Source organism: Felis catus, chromosome C1 (assembly GCF_018350175.1).
Source record: "Felis catus isolate Fca126 chromosome C1, F.catus_Fca126_mat1.0, whole genome shotgun sequence".
NCBI classification, from domain to species: domain Eukaryota; kingdom Metazoa; phylum Chordata; class Mammalia; order Carnivora; family Felidae; genus Felis; species Felis catus.
Window position 1 is genome coordinate 51,557,094 of NC_058375.1, and position 16,780 is coordinate 51,573,873.

General features: G+C 34.1%; 1 protein-coding gene across 7 annotated transcripts in view; it reads left to right on the top strand.

Moving 5' to 3' along the window:
- ATG4C (autophagy related 4C cysteine peptidase) overlaps positions 1 to 16,780 on the top strand; it is a 92,265-nt gene that overhangs the window by 59,202 nt on the left and 16,283 nt on the right. For 5 of the 7 annotated variants that reach the window (XM_019837138.2, XM_011284952.3, XM_019837137.2 and 2 more), the window contains 3 exons: positions 2,852 to 2,930; positions 3,586 to 3,662; positions 11,228 to 11,347. In XM_019837138.2, coding sequence (XP_019692697.1) covers positions 2,852 to 2,930; positions 3,586 to 3,662; positions 11,228 to 11,347 — 276 coding nt within the window. Of the gene's footprint in view, positions 1 to 2,851; positions 2,931 to 3,585; positions 3,663 to 9,048; positions 9,079 to 11,227; positions 11,348 to 16,780 lie in introns of those variants that run through there. The other 2 variants (XM_045035956.1, XM_011284954.3) reach the window with 2 other exon arrangements.

The following is a 16,780-nucleotide window of genomic DNA, read 5'->3' on the forward strand; positions in this document are numbered from 1 at the left end:
CTCTTAGCTCGGGAAGTGTATTTATTTATTTATATATATTTTTAAAGGACCTGGAATGGGAAAATCTAGTATGTTCTCCTTCTCCAGCAAGACAAATTAGGACTTTTCTTTCTGACTGATTACTTCAGTCTTATTTATTGCTTCATGGGTACAGCTCAATAAATTCTCACCACCAGATAGCTGTGAAGAAGCTTTTTTAGGGACTGAAAAGTGTTGCAGGTTTCCAAAGATACAGTCTCTTCTATGTAATGGCATTCTAGTTCCTAATCTGCCTCTAAGTGTTTATTGCTAAATCTGCTCTAGTCTGTTGAAAAGGAAATATAGATGTCAGGAACCAGAGTCTTTATTCCATTACTTAGGATCATTGCTGAGGAGAGTTATGGATGATTCTTGCTATATACTTTTTTCTTTCTTTTCTCGGCTATGAGGGACTTAGAACTTTCACTTCCTCATGGCTCTCTGTGTCAGAAACATTGTGTGTCAGCTGATCAGATTGCCTCAAGTTGAAGTAAGGCACTCTCTAAGGATTTTTATTTGAGGGGAAAGCAATAGAATAATAGACTATTCATGGAATAATAATAAAAACAGAATAACACTTTATTGTTTATTTTCTTTATAATTTCATCTTATATATTTGTTAACTCTAAATTAATTTTAACCTATAATATGCCTTCTCTGTTTCATTTAACTTTCTTAGTTGCAGTTCTCTTTTCCAATTTTCACATGACTGAAAATATACAAAGTTGTTTTATCTAAGAGGGTTATTTATAACAGTGAGGACCTAGGAACAACTTGAATGTTCAGAATGGAGATTTTAAGGCACATTTGGCTATCTTCATAAAATAGAGTATTTTACAACCATTAAATATTATACTGAGACCTATATTTATTGATAGGAAAAGAGGTTTATGACATAATGACTGACCAAACTTATAACAGCATGTGTAGTGTGATGCCACATACATAGAACTGTATTCATAAATCTCTATGTGAATATACACAGATTGAGTTCAAGAAGGTGTTCCCCAAATATTAATAATGATAAGCTCTGAGTGTCAGGGTTTGGGGAAATTTTTACCTTTTAATATATATTCTGTGTGTTTTTATTTTTTTACAACAACCACATTTTTTTAATGTTTATTTATTTTGACACAGAACACAATTGGGGGAGGGGGCGGAGAGAGACAGAGAGACACAGAATCTGAAGCAGGCTCCAGGCTCTGAGCTGTCAGCACAGAGCCCGACACCAGGCTCAAACTCACCAGCCATAAGATCATGACCTGAGCCAAAGTCGGATGCTTAACCGACTAAGCCACCCAGGTGTTCCACAACAATCACATATTTTTAAGAAAATAATTAAGTTAAAAATACTTTATGGTTTACTTGTTAAAGGGAAAAAAACCATTGGTTCATATATATATATTTTTATTAAAAATTTTTTTTTAATGTTTATTTATTTTTGAGAGAGAGACAGAGAGTGAGCAGGAGAGGGGCAGAGAGAGAGGGAGACACAGAATCCGAAGCAGGCTCCAGACTCCAAGCTGTCAGTCCTAACGCAGAGCTCGAACCCACGAGTGGTTAGATCATGACCCAAGTGGAAGCCAGACATTCAACTAACTGAGCTACCCAGATACCCCAGTTCATATACTTTTTATTTTTATATCTTCTAGATATAAAAACATCCTGTCATTTAAGAGAAGGAAAGCATAAATATTATTTAATACTTTGGGGTTTTATAATATGCATCTTATCATTATTAGTCATTTATAAGTTTAGAATACATGATATAGATATAGATATAGATATAGATATAGATATAGATACAGATATACACACATAATATAGGCTAAAATATTGACAAGACCTTATTAACTGATTCCACTGGCCATGTTTTTTAAAAGGTATAGAATTATTTGGCCCAGGGGCACCTCAGGTGGCTCAGTTGGTTGAGCATCTGACTCGATTTTAGCTCAGGTCATGATCTCAGTGTTGTGGGACTGAGCCCTGCATTGGGCTCCATGTTAAGTGTGGAGCCTGCTTGAGATTCTCCTTCTCTCTCTCTCTCTTTCTCTGTCTCTCTTTCTCTGTCTCTCTCTCCTCCTTTCCTCTGCTTTCTCTAAAAAAAAAAAAAAAGGATTATTTTGCCCAGCTTAAATAGAGTTTTACACTTAGAATAGATGCTGAGGGGCATACTAAATAATTGATTGCAGTATCCCTGATATTTTATGATTGGTAAATAAAATTGGCTTTAATAACAATTATTTTTTGCCTTAGATTATATTGTTTTCATTTTATCTTATTCTAATAAATTTATGAAATAGCATAAAAATGGGTCAAATGAATGCTGTTGATTAGAAAATGGTTTTTAGTTTGGGATTCTAAGACTTGAAGTTCAGTGAAAATAGTAATAAGGTCTAAGGAGTATTTCTAGTATTTTAAAAACTTGATGAAAATACTATATTGATCATGATAAGGCTGCAACAGCTAACTGTTGCAAGTGTTTTGGTTTTGCAACCAAAAGGGCAAGTGTTTTGGTTTTGGTAGGAACTGTAATTGCCTTTATATGGTGACCTTATTTCTTTCTGTATCTGGTACATAGTAGTTGTTAATGTTGTTGAGTGACACACTGATCAGAACACTTGATTTACTGTTGAGTGACTTAAAGAAAATGGAAAATAGTGTTTGTAGATAAAAGGATTTTAGAATATGGGGCATATGTAATAAAAATAAAACTGGTGGTGAAAAATTTGGGAACTATGATACGTACTAATACTGCTAATACAAATTTGATTGTTTTGAATAATTATCATTTGCCTCATGACTCTAAATCTGTATTAATTTCTTTTGACAGGGTATTTTAAGCCTTGAATATTGTGTGGGTATTATTGGTGGCAAACCTAAACAGTCATACTACTTTGCTGGATTTCAAGGTAAGTGATTTAATAAAACATTTTTATTATTGTTTTCTTTTAAAAATCAGAAGTTAATTTAGGATCATTGGAAACAGGATGATTAACAGGCCAAAATGAGTACCTTATAAATTCATCAGTCCTACCATAGCCACTCATTTGTCATTTGGTCCACAACATAATTGGATTCTGTAAAATGTATGTTTAATTTCTGTTATTGCATAAACAGGCATAATTTATTGGTTTCACTAAACTTGAAAAGACATTGCTGCTACATTCTGACAGTTGCTATTTACATATTTACTTTTTACCAGTTTTAGTGGTGCTACTTGATGATAAAATGACAAGCAATATGTTCTTCCTGTCAGGATAAAGTAGTGCAATACATTTTTCATATGCAAACTGTAGAATATAATTGTGTGTTTGTGAAAGTAATTTTATCACCAAAAATTAAATGACAGTCTCATCACTTTATAAAAATTCTGCTTATACAAGCATATTTGATTATGCAAAAGTTAATCTGTCCTGTGCAAACCTATGTTTCAGTCAATGAATATCAGTCTGGCAAGCTGTTACTCCCAGGTTTTTTTCAGCTATTCTACATAGAAATTGGATTGTAAGCAGTGTAATAATAAGGTGTTTTTTGAATTACTTGTCTTCTGTTTTGTCCTTGTAGATGACAGTTTGATTTACATGGATCCTCATTACTGCCAATCTTTTGTAGATGTCAGCATAAAGGATTTCCCTCTTGAGGTACTATGGATAAAGAGCTGGTACTATTTTCTTACCATATGAAGCAAACTCAAATTATTTAGAGATGTGTTAGACAGCTATGCTTTTCTGGTATTACAATTCCAAGTTAGTAATATTTTACTGATTTATAAAACCATAATCCATACACTGGTCAAAGGTTAAATAATTTGTTGCTGAATTTTAATTTATGACATACTTTCTTCTTCATTTATCTTTGTCTCTGACTTGTTAGGTACCTTAGTCCTACCAAAATAAATGATCAAGCCTCCAAGTAATTTTGCAGATAAACAGCTGAATATTACTCAAGAATTTAAAATGTTAGGCATGTTTTAAAAAAAGACAAAGCGGGGGGAGAAAAAGATGATGGAGTTGGTTTAGAATAACAAAGTGACTTGTGACTATCTGCTAACTTATTTTATGTATAATTGTTAAGTCTTAGTCCCTAGTTAAGTTTCTCCAGAGCTTAGTTGGGTTTCTACTAATTGTTTCAGCTCTCATTTCTTAACATATTCTTTTCCTTTATGTTGGTCATTTGTGATCCAGTGTTTTATTTTTTAATTTTATTATTTTTAATTTTATTATTTTATTTTATTAAAAAATTTCTTTATTTATTTACTTTGAGAGAGCAGAGAGAGTGTGAGTGAGGGAGAGGCAGAGAGAGAGAGAGAGAGAGAGAGAGAGAGAGAGAGAGAGAATCCCAAGCAGGCTCTGTGCTAACAGCACAGAGCCCAACGTGGGGCAGGAACTCACAAAACTGTGAGATCATGACCTGATCCAAAATCAAGAGTTGCATGCTTAACTGACTGAGCCACACAGGCACTGCTAAAATTATTATTTTAAATTTTTTTTTTCAACATTTATTTATTTTTGGGACAGAGAGAGACAGAGCATGAACGGGGGAGGGGCAGAGAGAGCCGGAGACACAGAATCGGAAACAGTCTCCAGGCTCTGAGCCATCAGCCCAGAGCCCGACGCGGGGCTCGAACTCCCGGACCGCGAGATCGTGACCTGGCTGAAGTCGGACGCTTAACCGACTGCGCCACCCAGGCGCCCCTAAAATTATTATTTTAAAAAATATTTATTTATTTAGTAATCTCTATGCGGAATGTGGGGTTCAAATTCACAACCCTGAGATCAAGAGTTGCATGCTCTACTGACTGAACCATCCAGGTGCCCCTATTATCTAGTATTTCAATTTAGAAAATTTTGAGAGTGCATAGGTGAGACATGTAATTATTTCATGGTTTTGGTTCTTGTTTTCCCAGTTGATGCTTTTATAGACTTTTCAAATAATTTTAATCACTTAAGTGGCATGGATCACTAATTCTCAAAGGCTTGGCAAGTTAGAAATGTGGTTTAATATTTTGTTTTAGTAAGAGCTTGTTAGCTAATAATATCTAATAATATTTAAGGGATAGATTATAAAAATAAACTGTAAGATTAGAATCTGGTTCTGAAAGATACATTATAAAACATGCTAGCATCTTTTGTAAACTATTACTTGAACTAAAGTACAAGCAACTTGAGGCCAGAGATAAGATTTGCTTTCTGTTTTCTTCCTTCATAGTGTCTTGCATGTAAACCTTAATAAATATTTATAGATGACTTATTGATACTGTGGGCAACACAATAGAATTGTGCTATATGAACCATGTTGTAATTCTCTTTCAGCTGCATTGTGGTCTTGTAGCACTGATTCCTATGTCTAAGTTACACAGTGTATCTGTGACTTGTGACTATCTGTGTATCTGTACCATATTAACTACTTAAAAAAGTAGACATTTGAAATTCAGATGGAAAATTATTCATAGTTTTCTAGTATTATCTAAAATAGGCAAAGTAAAAGCTTATTAGTATTGACTATCTTGACCAGTAGAGACTATTCTTCTGATATTTTGAGAGATTCCACAAAGAAGCCAGGTGAATGACTATCCTGGTTACGTCTACACCAGCAAGATTAGAAAGGCTGCAGCTCACTTTGGGAGGCAGGTGCAACACACTTCATGAGTAAGTCAATAAAGCTTGAAGTGGGGTGTTAGTAGTGGGAATGGAAGAGAGGGAATGATTTTGAGAGACTTTGCAAAGTAAAATTTGGTGAAATCAAGTAACTTCTGAAATGCACAGAAGCATTTATTTCTTATACATTGGGACACTGAGAAAGTGGGTTTAGATTTATATTTTTGAGATGCTAGAAGAGTATCTCAACCTGTCTGGATAATTCCTCTGGACAGTTTTTCATTTTTCTCAGTTCAGACATTTGTCTTAGGCTATTTATTGAATAGTATCATTTATTTTTCTATGAGAGTATAATGTAAAAACTACAGCAAGTTGTCTATCTTTGTACAGAAATAAAATTTCACTTTTTGCTTTTTATCATATTTAAGCTTAAAATGCTCCAAGTGGAGATATTATTAATCATCCTTGCCTTGGTATGTAGGTTATTATATGTATTTATGCTATTGACATTTTGCAGTTGGTTGATGTAATTATATGAGCATTCTAAAACCACCACCCTTATACCTCAATTATTAAAATTATTATTTTTTATTATTAAAATTTTTTTTAATGTTTATTTATTTTTGAGAGAGAGAGAGAAAGACAGAGCACAAGCAGGGGAGGGGCAGAGAAAGAGGGAGACAGAATCAGAAGCCATCTCCGGGCTCTGAGCTGTCAGCACAGAGCCCGATGTGGGGCTTGAACCCATGAATTGTGAGATCATGACATGAGCCGAAGTTGGACGCTTAACTGACTAAGCCACCCAGGCGCCCCTATTAAAATTATTTTTAAAAGCATGTTTATTTGGTCAGTACTTGATTTTGTAGATGGAGAAATTAAAATCTTAGCTCTTTTATCCAACACCATGTAAAGAATCACTGGTAGTCTTGATATTTTGTGTGATTGCCTTGAATCCAATAGGATTATGAAAATTTAAGAAAATAGTATATCTGAGTATTTGACATTGAAGAAGAGATTTAGACCATATCTTTTGTTGTTCTTATGGTATTGAATTCCAATATATGTAGAGTTGAACTTTAAAAATTTTGAAGCCAAATCAGACCAAGTATTTTTCTTTTTTAAACTACTATTTACTGAGTTCTTTATATGTGCAAGGCACTGTCCTAAGTACTATAGTCTTCTGTTGAATTGTTTTCTTTCCTGTGGTTCCAGATGCTTTGCTTATGTATATATTTGTATGAATTTTCTATTCTTTTTTTTAAGTTTACTTATTTATTTTGAGAGAGAGACAGAGACAAAGAGACAGAAAGTGTGCATAAGCATGCTCATGCAGAGAGAGAGAGAGAGAGAGAGAGAGAGAGAGAGAGAAAGAGAGAGAGAGAATCCCAAGTAGGCTCCATGCTGTTAGCGCAGAGTGATACAGAGCTTGATCTCACGAACTGTGAGATCATGACCTGAGCTAAAATCAAGAGTCGGACACTTTAATGACTGAGCCAGGCAGAAGCCCCTAATTTTCCATTCTTGTGACACCTTCTTATAAAATATATTCTTATGTATTATTTAATTTTTATATTAACTTTGAAAAAGAGAATTCCCCTCATCTTTATCTTCACTGAGTTTTTAACATTGTGAAGTGAATGTGAAGTAGTCATGTATGTATATACGTCTATAATTTTCATTTAGAGAATGGGGTTTAAAGGAGCAGCGTGAATTACTTTAAGGAAAAAAGTTGTGTAAAAACAAGTTGAAATTAGAAGGGAATGAGAAGAACTCAAATGGGCTTTTGCAGTTAGGGTATGTTGAATTGTGGGTTCCCAGTGGTTCAGGCAGAGTATCAATTGTTGGGATGAGAGGACTAGAAGATACATATTTTCATTATTATATATATAAATATAAATATATACATATAAATATATATACATTTATGTGTGTATGTTTTTAATAAGATTTCTTAAACCAGAGACTGTTGTGTCATGTTATTTATGATACACTTTCAGAATGACTGGTGCTAACTCTTACAAATAACAAATTCTATTCTATTATTAAGGCAATATTTGGTTACTAAATATTAATATTCTGTTAATAAGGCCTTATAAATAGATGTATTAGTCTATTGTGATTCCTGGGCCCCCAGTTTCAAGTTTCAGATTTTAGGAGTTCCATGCAGTAGTGGTTATTTTAATCTATCCTAGTAAATTCAGAGAATAGTGGCATTAAAGCTATGAGAATGATGTGATGTGATTAGACAGATGGATGAGTGAATTCATCAGTGAAAGATGTACCCTTTATGAATTACACATGTGAACTGCATATAGTAGGAGGTGCTTTGTAGTAAGGGTATTCTCTAACTCAGGAAGCTCCATCTAAATCACCAGAATAGCATAGCTACACCTAAAAGTATTTGTTTCAGTATCATTTGTATGTTTAGGTAAGAGAGTCCAGTATTCCAAAAACTAAGCTTAGAACAGAGCCTGGCATTTAGTAGATGCCTAATAACTATTTGTTGAGGCAGTGAATAAATAATGTATTAAAAAATGAAATAAATAGGAATTGACTCACCATGACTAGTTTTTTCAGAAACGCATTTCATTGTCACAGAAGTATGTATAGCAAACACTCCCTAAAATGTGTTTGTGAAGTAAAAGGTGCTACTCTTACCAATCATCAGAATTTTAAAAATTAGAAAAGAAATCGTAAGTACAGAGCTGAAAGAATTATCACAAAGTGAATACAGCTGTGTAATGAATGCCCCTTGGGAAAATATTTTAAAGTCTAACTTGTTCGGTGACAAACAAATAATTCTGAATTATAAGTTAATGTTAGTTTGACTTCAGAACCTTCTAAGGTGAACCAAAAAACATAATTTTAAGTTTTAATGGTATAAAATGCCTCTTTGTGATACGAGTCCTAGTACTCATATAGTGACACCCAATAGCAATTTCATTTTTCAGTGATCAGAGACTTATATCTGTGTTTTTGTGAATAATTTAAAAAGTTCTTTGTAGATATCAAAACAACCACGAATAACAATATAGTGTTTGTCATTACTGTCTATGATGACTGAGGCAGTACAGTGAAATTGCACTAAGCCTATTAGGTTTAGTCTTATTGGTTCTTACATGAAAATAGTAACATAGTGTATGTAATGTAGGACATCCTTGTAGTTGAGTTTAAAAATCCTTTGTTGGACCGTGTACAAACTTTTGGCCCTTCTTACTTATCCTCAAGTAGTAAAAACTAAATACACATTCTTTATTATTGGCTTTGTAAGGAGTTGGGTAAGTGACTATTTTTAGATACCTTGTAGGTAGAATATCTTTTTGTGAATATGACATAGAGCTATCTGTGCCTTACACACAGACTCCTTATACTCCTGTAGTTAACTTATTGTTAACTAACACATTTATGTAGCTCTTCTGTGCCTCTCTAGATCTGTTTTCAATAAAACAGAAAATTAAACAGGTGAAACAGTTTTGGAAAATGTCCAACTAAGACAATACTTGTTTTGACTGGTACTCTGGAGGTTCCAAAGGTTGGATCTCACTATATAAAGTAAGTATTAGGGGCGCCTGGGTGGCTCAGTAGGTTGAATGTCTGACTTCAGCTCAGGTCACAATCTCATGGTTCATGAGTTCAGGCCCTGCATCAGGCTCACTGCTGTCAGCTCAGAGCTGACAGCATTTTGGACAGCATAGAGGATATTTGCATATCCTCTAGTGATAATATGGGACTCTAATTGGATCACTAGGATATATGGGGAGATGAAAGAGTGATTTTGACTGACTCACCATAAACAAATTTGGAAGCCTATGTTTTTCTGTATTTTAATAAATAGTTTAAGTTAAAATCCCATAGTTTAAGGCATTAATTGTAGGGACATTTTCAGTTTATGAGTTCAGATTCAGCCTTGATCATTTCTTAATTGAGCTGGTTCTTTAATCAAAAAATATAAAATACATAACAAAGAATTTCTCACACCCATCTCCCATCTGCCCAGTTTTTCTCTCTCCTCTAAACTTGGTATATCCTTTTTTTTTTTAAGTTTATTTATTTATTTTGAGAGAGACAGAGACAGTATGAGCAGGGGAGGGGTAGAGAGACAGGGAGAGAGAGAATCCCAAGCAGGCTCTATGCTGGCAGAGCAGAGCCTGACACAGGGCTTGAACTCATGAACTGTGAGATCATGACCTGATGATCTCATCAGTACCACAAACCTGAACTGAAACCAAGAGCTGGATGATTAACCGACTGAGCCACCCAGGCACCCCAATTTTGGTTACCCTTGCAGAGTTTATTTATACAAATGTAAACAAATGTGACTATATATATATATATATATATATATATATATATATTTACTTATGGTCCTCCTTTTTTTACATATAACCTTTTTTTATACATACAAAAACAGACTTTGGTGGTAGCATCAATGATTTTTAAGGACAAGACCTCTGAGCATTCAAGCAGTTTAAAAAAAAATCTTTTAAGCAAAGCACCAGAATGTGGTAATGAAAAAAAAAAAAAAGATTGGAATGATTAGCTTTTTTTTTTTTTTTTTTTAGAGAGTGCATGCAAGTGGGGCAGAGGGAGAGGGAGAGAGAGAGAGGGGGAGAGAGAGAGAGGGAGAAAGAGAGAGAGGAGAGAGAGAGAGAGAGAGAGAGAGAGAGAGAGAGAGAGAGAGAGTCTTAAGCAGGCTCCATGCCCAGCACAGAGCCTGATACAGCTCAAATCTCATGACGCTATGATCATGATTTGAGCTGAAATCAAGAGTTGAATGCTTTACCAACTGAGCCACCCAGGTGCCCCTGGAATTATTAGCTTTATATTCTACCCTTTTCTTTTGTATTTTCTGAAGATCCCAGACTCTACTAGTTAGCCATATCTCACTAGCAAGAGTAGAGAGGCTAGAGCAGCCTCCCTAGCCAATTTATATCTGTGGCACTGTGACTACATGAGAAAAAGTGAAGTGACAGGAAGACTGGTAAGGAGGATAGCAAGGGCCATTATAGAACAGTTTACAACTGTGTCCCGTACAGGAATAAATAAGAACTTAAACAAGTAGAAGAGTGAGTTGGAAGAATATGTAAGTGTGTATGAATTGTGTCAGATGCTAAAATTCTCAAGTTGACCTATTTTCATATCATTATGGAACATTTACATGAATCTGTGTATTTGTTTACAATGTCTTGATATCCTTGTTAAAAGGTTTCTAACATTAAAAAATCTCAAAAAACAGGCTTAATTGAACTTTCATAGAAATAACTAACTGAATTCTAAACCTTGTGCTAGCTTATGTATGTCTTTTTCAGTGGCACATTTTTCTTCCCTTCTGCAAGTGTTCGAAATGCCTGCCATTTTTGACACACTTCTTTTCTTCTGTGGAATGGCACTAATATCATATACGGTGGAGATTTGGTAAACTGAATGTAAATAAAGCTTTGGGGGGTGGAAAGGACCATTTTCGTAGGATAGACTAAAGCACTGTTCCAAAGCATATTTATAATTTTGAGAAAAGTTAAATGGCAAATTTTAATTTAAGTAATATCTTGTATATACTGAAGTCCATCAAATAAAACTAAATTAATCCTAAAGAACTTTTAAAATTACAGACATTCCACTGCCCTTCTCCCAAAAAGATGTCATTTCGAAAAATGGATCCTAGCTGTACAATAGGATTTTACTGTCGAAATGTTCAGGACTTCAAACGAGCTTCTGAAGAAATCACTAAGGTACTTTTATTTAAAATATTATATTTGTAAATGACCTAATTTTTATTAGAGATAGCATATCAGAGGACAGAAATCTGTAAATTATTCTTTTGTAAAATTTCCCCTTGAATGTTAATATTATCAGGAATATTGTGAACCAGAAAGTAAAACTACTTGGGGACTCCTAGCCTTTGAGACTAATAAAACCAATTGGCTGAAAGTATCAATTGCCCCACTAGGTGGCACTGTTGAAATAAAAATCCCATCCCAAACTGTAGCCATGTGCAAGCAATTAGGTTATATTTTATTTGAAGAGGATTTTAAAAGGGCAATACCTTAGGGGGTAGAAAAAAATTAATGAAGTATTTGATCAAGCCAAATTGTGCATTATTTCTTGTTAGTCCAAGTGCTTCTTTGATTTTTTTTAAAGAGAAATGGTATTTTTGGATTTCTCAGAACTGCTTTATTAAATGAGCTGTGTTGTTACCTTCCAATAAGCTTGTCTAATCTGATCTATTCTACTTATAGGGTCTTTGAAATAGGTTTATTTAACTCCTTCTCATTACCTTTAAACTTTAGCTTTTTTTTTTTTTTTTCTTTTGGTCCTTGAGTACTGCTAAAACATAAAACCTTAAGGTCTGTCTATATTTAGTACTTTAGAAAATAAAAAAGATTACTTACTTAGGAAGCAAGCATAACTGGATGGCTATCTTTATTAGTATCAATAGTTATAGGCTATAATTTTATGGTAAACAAAACCAATATTAGAATCATTTTTGGAAATTTTTAACTTGAGCTCAGGTATAGTAATACCTCATTATTGCTTTAACTTCCAGTTAGTTTTATTCTGGAAAATGGACACAGTGGGCTGAAATGTGATCTTTACAATGTAAAAACATAATGAAAAAGTTAAATAAGAAGTTTCATATAAGCGAAGAGTAGTTTACTTGACCTGCCATGTAAAAGAGGAAAATTAACAGGTACATGACAGAAAAGTGAATGAGAAGAGAAAATGAGACACAGGGGAACTTTACTTCTCATTTCTCAGAACTGTTGTCTTTTCATTCTCCTTTTTTAACCCAGAAGGCCAAGTGAATGTAACAAAATGTGTATTCTCCATTTTCCCCCTCTTTCATTACTTGAAGTTAGTACATACACTTGTATATTTTTGTTTGACAGTTCTGTCTTTATAAAGTACCATGTAAAATATGTGCTAAAATACACCAATCCAGGTGATATTGTAATAGAGATTGAGGTTGACCATCATTTCCCATTAGAAAGTTGTGTTTTTGTTTCCACTAGTTTGTTTTCTATCCAGGTGAAAATAAGTACGTTTAGAACAGTAAAAGTCTACTCCTGGAATAGAAACAAACCGAATTATTATTACCAAAGTGAAAAAACAAGATTCACAAATGAGTTACATGTTGATATTCTCTGATTAAAACTGATACTTTTTGTGGTTTATATACACATACATACCTATTTATATCTATATTATGATTTTTACATGGGAAAATACTTAGAAATTATTGCTCATGATGCATCAGAGTAATTATGCAATATTAAAGCAAAGGGAAGCAATATTGAAATATCATGTGGAAGAACTGAGAATTTTGGTAGAGTCCATTAACTTTCTTTTAATAACAAGGTTGTTTCTTAAGTTAATAGTTTTTTGTAGTAGTGTCAAAAACTCTTGGTCGATTAATAACCTGATCATTTACTTTTGCTTGGAAGGTTGCAAGTTAAGTAGTTTTCTTTCTCTTCGTAAAAACTGAACTTGGTGTTTTTTTTGTTACACTGTTATTTTTTTCTCTTTAAAAATTAAAACAATTTAAATTATTTGATTCAATACAGGATATAATGTCAGTTGTCTCATTTTGAAAATGACGCTAGGTAGCCTAGATTCTCATGTTTAATTTGTAATGCGGTATGAATATTCTAATGCCTTATACTACATGATTTTTAAAATGTTAATAAAAATTGTGAAATTAATTCACTGTTTAGCAGGGCTCAGCCCAGCAAGTATCTGTAACTACCATGTTGAAAGGATAAAATGACCAAGCCATAATCCCTGCTTTTGAACAGGTCTAAGGCTTCTGCCCTCGAATAGCATTTATAGGCCAGGAGAGAGAGAATAAGACAGGTAGACATACATTACATTGAATATGATAAGCACACATACAGAACTAGAAATAAATTGATAACGGAAGGAAGGATGTTGAAATGAGAGCAATGTCACATCCCAGTCACAGTTCTTTACTGTGATGGTGATATTTAATTTGGGCCTTAAAGTGTAGGCTTAATTTCTAATGGCTTATTAAGTAGAAGGAAGGGTGCTTCAAGCAGAGGAAATAACAGGAGGAAAGGTATTGGAAAAGGAAAATGTAGAGCTCTTCTAGAGAATGGCAAATAGTCCAATTTGTTAGGTGCCAAGGGTACACGTAGGGTAGGATTTCTGTCTTCTGACTGCCTAAATTAGGATCCTATATGGCTTGGGAGTCTCCAGTTCTAGCAAGCCTTCCAAGTAGTCTTGTACACCAAATTTGAGAGCCACTGGTGTTAAGACAGTACAACCCAAAGTGTATACTTGATGTTTTTAGGTAGCACCAGGGTAAATTATCTTAATATTTATATGTTTATTTATAATCATATTAGAAAAATATAACTGGCATTTTAAACATGGTTTCCTATTAATTAGTGATTTGTAAAAGGCTACTTAAGTTAAAAACTATGAAAAGAAAAATAATCACTAATTATAACAGAGATGGCATACATAACAAAAATAATGAAGGAGGCATATATATGTGCAAGGCTTGAGAAACACTGCTACAGGAAATAGCAAAGGATGAGGCTAGAAAAAGAGGTTGGAATAATATCATGGAGAGTCCTGAATGCCAGGCTGAGGTTTGTACTTTAGCAGTATGTTGATTTTATTGGTTTTTTAAATTTCAAGCATACAGAAATACAGAGAATAACTTAATAAATACCCATGTGCTACCATTGAGCTTAAGGGGAAAAAACCCATATATAATTGAATTGTATTAACTTTCCCCAATCTTATTCCCTTCCTTCCTTCCCAGTGGTAATTACTATCCTAAATTAATATATAATACTCATACTTTATATATCCATAAACAATATATTTTGCTTTGTATGTTATTAAACTTATCGTTAATGGTATGTTTATATAAAAATGTATAGATCCTGCAACTTGCTTTTTCATTTAATAGTGACTTAGAGATTATATCTATATGTCTTGGTGTTGCTTATTCCTAATTGCTGAGTAGTAGTTTTATTCAAACTGTCTTTTGTTGATGGTCATCTAGCTTGTTTCAATTTTTAATTACAAATAATGTTTATAAGAATATTCTTGTCCATATCTCTTCATGTATGTGTACTACTTTAACTGGAATTATGTTAAGATACTCTAGATATGCTGGAGTGGAATTGCTGCGTGACAGGGTATGCATATTTTTAGATTTGTTAGATATTGTCAAATGCTCTCCAAAGTTATCATACCAACAGTATATGAAAATTTCCAATGCTCCATATTACCACTTGATATTGTACAACTTTTACATTTTTAACCAATCTCATGTATATACATAGTATCTCTTTGTAGCTTTAATTTGTATTTCTCTGATTAATAGTGAAACTGAATGCCTTATCAAAGTTTATTGGTCCATTGGTTCCTCTTTTGTGAATTTCTTACTCATTTCCTTTGTCTAATTCTCTATAAAGCTATTTGATTTGAAGGAAATCAAATCAAATTTATAATTCTGGATACTATCACTTGTTGGCTCAATGTGTTACAGATATATTCTCCTAGGCTACTGTTTTCACTTGTCAATGATATCTTTAATTTTAGTCAAATTAGTAAATCTCTTTCATTATGGGTTTTGAATTTTCTATCAAAGAAATGTGTAATAACCAAAGTCATAAACATATTTCTTATATTCTCCTACATTTCTTCTTCTTTTTTTTTTAATGTTTACCTTGATAGAGAGAGAGCTAGCAGGCAAGGGGCAGAGAGAGAGGGAGAATTCCAAGCAGGCTCTGAGCTGTCAGCACAGAGCCCGACGTGAGGCTCATGATCTGAGCCAAAACTAAGAGTTGGCCTCTTAACCAACTGAGCCACCCAGGAGCCCCACATTCTCCTACATTTCTTCCAAAAGTATTAAAAGTTTTATGTTTCACATTTAGAACTTGTGTATGTCTTAAGTTATGTATCTTTTTTTAAAAAAAAAAACATGGATAATCGGTTCCAGCATTCTCTATTAAAAGACTTGCTTTGTAGTGCCTTCTTCAAAGACTTGGATGAAGACAGAGCTGTAGGATGGGAGAGGAAGCAACTATTTTGAGAGAGTTTGTGAAAGTAGAATCTATAAGACCAAGCAGCCACTGGGACTTGAGGGCAAGTGAAAGAGAGAGTCCAAAAACAAGTCTGCTTTACAGACTTAATAGACACTTAAATAAGTGTCTAGGAGAAAAAAATTAATTGCTGTTAATATGGTAATTCATTTAGTCAACAAGAGATTTGAGTGCTCTCACTTCTACCACTCCACCAAAACTCCTCTCAGGGTCGCTGATGCCCCCCACATTGCTAAGTTCATGGGTCATATCTTAGTCTTCATCCCACCTATCCTAACATTTGTATCTGTCATAGCTGAACACCCATTGCACCTTTATACACCCTCTTTATTTGGCTTCTACAACCACTATCTTGGCTTTTCTCATTCTTCACTAGTTTTTCCTTCTCAGTGCGCCTTTGTCTGCTCTTCTTCCCAGTCTCTTCACGCTGGAGCACTGCAGGACTTAGTCTTTAGTTCTCATGTCTTTATCTTAGTGATCTCATCTAGCCATATAGCTTTATCAATTATAAGTCAGTTAAGACCAAGATCATATCTTTAGTTCCCACCTCTTTCCATTCATAAATTGTATATGTCCAGCTGCCATTCAGCATCCCTTGTGTTGTCTCATGCACATATCCAAAATCAAATTCCTGATCTTTCTTTTCAAGCCTATTCTTTTTTTTTTTAATGTTTATTTATTTTTGAGAGAGAGAAAGCATGAGTGAAGGAGGGGCAGAGGGAGGGAGAGAGACAGAATTCCAAGCAGGTTCTGTGCTGTCAGCGCAGAGCCCGATGTGGGGCTCGATCTCATGAACCATGAGATCATGACTTGAGCTGAAATCAAGAGTCAGATGCTTAACTGATTGAGCCACCCAGGCACCCCCCTTTTCAAGCTGTTCTGCTCATAATTTTCCTCATCTCATTTAAGGGCAAATTTATCCTTCTATCTGCTGAGGCCAAAAGCCTTGGAGTTATCCTTACCTCCTTCCTATCTCTCCTATCCTAGAACCAATTATATGTTTAATATATATCTAGAATCAGACCATTTTCATACCTCTACTGCTACTATAATGGTCAATGGCCTAATTTGTTTCTAAGCCCC